This window comes from Silene latifolia, chromosome 6, assembly GCF_048544455.1.
Source record: "Silene latifolia isolate original U9 population chromosome 6, ASM4854445v1, whole genome shotgun sequence".
Classification (NCBI taxonomy): Eukaryota; Viridiplantae; Streptophyta; class Magnoliopsida; order Caryophyllales; family Caryophyllaceae; genus Silene; species Silene latifolia.
In genome coordinates, this window is record NC_133531.1 from 117794872 (window position 1) to 117800233 (window position 5362).

Consider the following 5362-nt stretch of genomic DNA (forward strand, 5'->3'; position numbering starts at 1 on the left):
AGTAGTTTGGTGCATAATACCATTGTCAAACAAGAATTTAGCAGTAGAATCACTTGTGCCTAATTCAAAAGCATTGTCTGATCTTATGATTCTGACCTTTTGATCAAACTGAGTCTCTACCATCTTAATAAAGGACTTGATAAAACAAAAAGCATTACTTTTGCAGGACAATAAACGTGTCCAAGTACATCGAGTAAAATCATCAACTATAGTGAGAAAGTATTTGTATCCATTATAAGTAGGAGTATGGTAAGGACCCCACAAGTCAATGTGAATTAATTCAAAAGGATGCATAGAAGTAGATACACTGGATGGAAAAGACAATTTATGTTGTCTAGCTTTAGCACAAATCGTACAAGATACAATTTCATTCTCAGATTCAGGAAAAAGGTTACAAATTTGCAATTGTTTTAATTTGTAAAGAGGAACATGCCCCAACCTATGATGCCAGGTTTTACAAGAAATCTTAGAAACAACTGAGTTAAGACTACAACTATTGTCTTCTTTATTCCCTAGTAATGATGATTTAGAAATATCTGATTGCAGCAGATAGAGGTCATTATGATTTCTACCAAGGATCAAGTGCTTCCTGGAAGAGTCATGCAGGTAGCAAAGGTTGGGGGTAAAACTTACTACTGAGTTCAATTGTTTGTTCAACTTACTAATTGAAAGGAGGTTATATTTAAAACATGGAACATAAAGTACATTAGATAAGATAAAATCAGATGTGATATGCACAATTCCCAATGTATCAATGGTTACTACTTCCCCATTTGGTAAGGACACAGTGTATGGTTTGCCAATTACTTGAAAAGTAGTGAATAAAGCTTTATTAGAACAAAAATGGTCACTGACACCAATGTCTAGAATCCAAGTATTAGAAAAACTAGAGCAACAAGCATTACAAGATAAAGAAGTAGAGATATAGCTCATACCAGCAAAATTAGCAGAAGAAACTTGATTATTAGCATTATGATGAGAAGTACTTGCTCCATCTCCTCTTGCTTGACTTGATTGACTCTATCCAGTATTGAAAACAGGCACTGTAGTAGAAATAGCACCAGAAAATTGATCATTCTCAAAATCAATATTTGGATTATCTTGATTGCTGTAGAATACATTCACAGCTAATCTTCTTTTTCTATTCATCAATGATAGCAATTGTCGACTGTATGACCATACTTCTTGCAGTATTTGCAGAAAGGTGGTTTATCTTCACTAGAAATAGGATTTGGGTTTTGAGTTGTGCCTTTATTGAAGCCATTGACACCAGTATGGTTTGCTTTGTTTCCCAGATTAGTGTTGTAATTTTCATAATTTCCACTAAAATTCCCATGATTGCCATAATTTCTATAAGCATGATCATCGGAATTGTTATAATTCCCGTGATTGTTAGCAGAATTCATGTTCTTGTTACCCTGATAACCCTTGTTATTCCAAGAATTTCCTTTATTACCCATATTCTTGGCCATCATAGCAGAAGAATCGCTTTGGAATTGAGTAGTATTATGGATCTCTCTTTGCCTTTCCTCCTGCAAGAGATTATTGTAGATGACAGACATCTTTGGCAAAGGGTTTTGCATCAAAATCGTGCCTCTGATTACAGCATATGATTCATTCAGTCCCATTAAAAATTGAATCACACGCTGACTTTCTTAAAACTGCAATTGTTTTTCTTGAGCTCCACAGTTACAAGTACAAGAACATCTAGGATTCATGCCCATGCGTGCTATCTCATCCCAGACAGACTTCAATTTGGTAAAATATGTAACAATATCATCATTACCTTGAGAGAAGTCGTTTAATTTCTTACGGACACCATACAGTTGTGCCCCGTTTGACTGCCCAAATCTTTCTTGAAGCTCATCCCAAGCATCTTTGGCAGTGTTATTAAAAAGAATGGAATCAGCGATGGTAGGAGAGACAGAGCTGAGAATCCAGAAAAACACGACATCGTTGCATCTTTGCCAAGCTTTAGCAGTAGAAGCAGTTGCAGCAGGTCTTGGAATGGATCCGTCTATAAACCTAATTTTGTTCTTAGCAGAGAGGGCAATTAGCATGGATCTGCGCCAACCACCATATCCAGTTCCTTCAAAGACATTAGCAACAAGTTTACCACCAGGAGCATCAGATAGATGAACATAATGTGGATCATTTACATCTATATTGTTGTCTGTTTCAGACATCTTGAATTGTTGTGAAAATTTCTTGAAGATTAAAAACAGAAAAGAGAAAAAAAAAAAGTGTGTGCGGAAGCGTAATGAAGACGAAGAAAGAAAAGAAAGAAGAAAAAAAACAAAAACAGGATCAGAGAGCTCCTGCTCTGATGCCATGAAAGAATTCATAGATCTTCATGTTTAGGAAGATAAAGTTGTAAGTAGATTGATTGATTAATGAGAAACTAGAACGAAAGAGAGAAAGATTGTTGAAGAGAGAATTGTTGAGAGTTGTATTGAATGAATGTTGTATCTTACAATCAGAAATAAATGATGCCTTATATACACAATGTAAACTGACATAAGACCATATAACAAACTTCTAACTAATCCAAACAGACTTCTAACACTGGTTAGGTTAGTTTAACTAGAATTAAATTCTTTATATTCCTACAAATTTTGACCTTTATTATCAATTCACCAACTCCGTTCTATCGATTTTGCTCAAATGATTCTCAAATGATTAAGAATGCTGTAATTCAAAAAATTTCCACACCTCTTTGCTAGGCTGCTACAATGCTACTGCCTCCCATTTACTACTCTTTCTTCCTATTGTGTTTTTTTTTGTCATTTGTGATTATTGTTAGTTTTTATATGATTGATTATGTGTATTTGTGAAGGCAAGGTATGTATGTGGGAGAGTTTGTTAATGTGAATTGTTTGTATTGATTGTTGTTTTGTGTACATCCCTTTACAAGCAACTACACTGCCTATTTATAGGCATATTATGTAACACCCCGAATGTTTAAGTATGCTTAAGAATATGTCGAAAATATTTTATTATGTTGAAAGTTAGATATGAATTATGGAAGGAATATAGATGAGGTAAGATAAGTCGTGGTTAGAAACACTTAATAATACGCTTATAAACGTTACTTCAAGGTGAAGTACTCGGGAGTTAAGTTGTCTAGCTTAACGTTAGTATCGTATCGTAACTAAAACTGACCCGAGTACAATTACGACTAACCTAATATATATATATATATATATATATATATATATATATATATATATAGGCTTGAAAATTTGTAGTTCTCTACATCCTTATAACCTAGGATAAACACACACAAAAATATAGAAGGGTGTAGAAGAAAGAGGAAGCCATAAGAAGAGGAGAAAACAAGATAACAAACCCTAATCATCTTATTTCATCATATTCATCTCTAATCTTTGGTAAGTCACCTATAAGTATTTAATCTAATATTTATAATTTAGCTTAACCTTTATTAATTAGGGTCTTTATGTTAGAATAACGTGGATTAAGCTTAAGAAGGGAGAGTTAGACAAAGGTGTAAGACAATCTTAACAAGGTAATTAAACTTTCATTTCTTGGATTAATTTTGTTTATCTTTGAGTAAAAATTGGTTGTTAAGTATGATGAACCTCTGATTTTGTAAGATTAGGGACTTATACTATATATTCAAGTGATTTAACGGAAGGATTTTGGATGATAATCATGTCTTAAGGTAGTTTTGGCTAGGTATCATGCTGAAACCGAGCTCACAGATTCTGGTCAGAAACTTTGTCTGTCTTAAACCCGGTTCAGTTAAGCTCAAGAGCTCAAGTGAATAACTGTAGAATCGGCTAGAACAACTTTGGTAGAGGCCCATGAGCTCCACACACGTCTCAGCCTTAGACCTCCAACACAAAGTATATTCGTTTCCGAGCCCACATCTCTGCGTTAATTTAGCCCGGAGACTTTCCTGGGCCCTGACTAACGCCTACGGCCCATTCACTTTTACTCTTGAACCCGAAGTTGCTGTGACAAACCCCAAAATAGGAGTAGTCAAAAACATCACTGTTTAGAAACTTATTCATATATATATAAGCGGAATTTTCATAGAAAACAAAATAGTTAAGATGTTGAAAATATCATCTTGCTTAATTCTTATACAACAGGACCCCTTCGAAAATGAAACAACATTAAAAGTACTGAGTTTACTATTCCAAACCAATAGAAAGAAAAGTATACTTTATTTTACAGACACAAAAGTTTTACAAGAAACAACGTTTGACAAAAAAAGGCAGAATCTCTCCACTCACTGCCCCGTAACCATCTTCTTATAGCTAACCTGCAAGTTTATAAAAACTTCCACAGTCAGTGGGGGAGTAATTACAAATTCAATTCAAGGGTTAACATTATCGATCTATAAGTAAGGTCAGTTATAAAAGTAGATAAGTAACTGATCAATGTAATTAAGGACACCTTGTTACTATATAGACTCTTTGCTAACTCTTTTTTTTTTGTTGGTTGTTTACAAACATAAACTTGTAAACATTAATATCCTAACTCGAATTTGAGTAGATATGATCCTGTTGGATGAAATACACAATTAAGAATAATAAGGGCAACAAAAGATACACTTGTTGCATCAATTTATGACAAAATGAAAAATCTTTATAGTATTGCCCAAAATAGAGTACATACGAACCCGTTGGGGAGTCCAAACTTCTCCTCAACTCGCCGGGAGTCCAAACTTCTCCACGACGTAATAAGGCGCAATAATATATATATGTGCCATAACCTATGGTAGGACCAAAAACACATGATCCCAAGTCTAAGACTGGCCAATCTCCCAGGAAGTCCAAACTTCTCCCTGGACGACAGAAACCCATACACTTGTCATGCGTGCTAGCAAAGTCATGGAGTCCAAACTTTTCCTTGACTAGTTGGGAGTCCAAACTTCTCCACAACTTACATGAGAGTGACCTAAATATAGGAGTCCAAACTTCTCCTAACAAGGCGGCATAAAAATAAATAATAAGGTTCATCCCGCTGTTCTCATAATGGAGTACAACGGTTATTTCCTCTTCCGGGACTTACTATACTGAAAATACGAGGTTCAATTCATACATTTCTACTAAATAAATAATAATACCTCATATTAGGTTCTTTCTACATAAAAATAATCATTTAGAGTCATATATTACTCGCTCTTTGAGCCATTAGGCACTTGTAGTTATAATTGCTTTAGCTCAGTTTCCACAACTCGTCCTATTTCCGTATAAAAATGGTATAAAATAAAATATAAACTTCTTGTCATAATTTTTCACTATTTAAGTAGCTAAAATCTATATAAACAATTTCCTCTAGGATAAATCATACATTTGAAGCCATTAGACTCATCATTTGAAAGTAACTACGA

At 34.4% G+C, this 5362-nt stretch overlaps 1 protein-coding gene across 1 annotated transcript; it reads right to left on the minus strand.

Annotated features, from left to right (window-relative positions):
- Positions 1 to 1655: 1655 nt before the first annotated feature.
- On the minus strand, positions 1656 to 2186 carry LOC141588550 (uncharacterized). The gene has a single exon (XM_074409986.1). It carries the CDS (start codon positions 2184 to 2186, stop codon positions 1656 to 1658), a length of 531 nt encoding a protein of 176 aa, XP_074266087.1.
- Positions 2187 to 5362: the final 3176 nt, after the last annotated feature.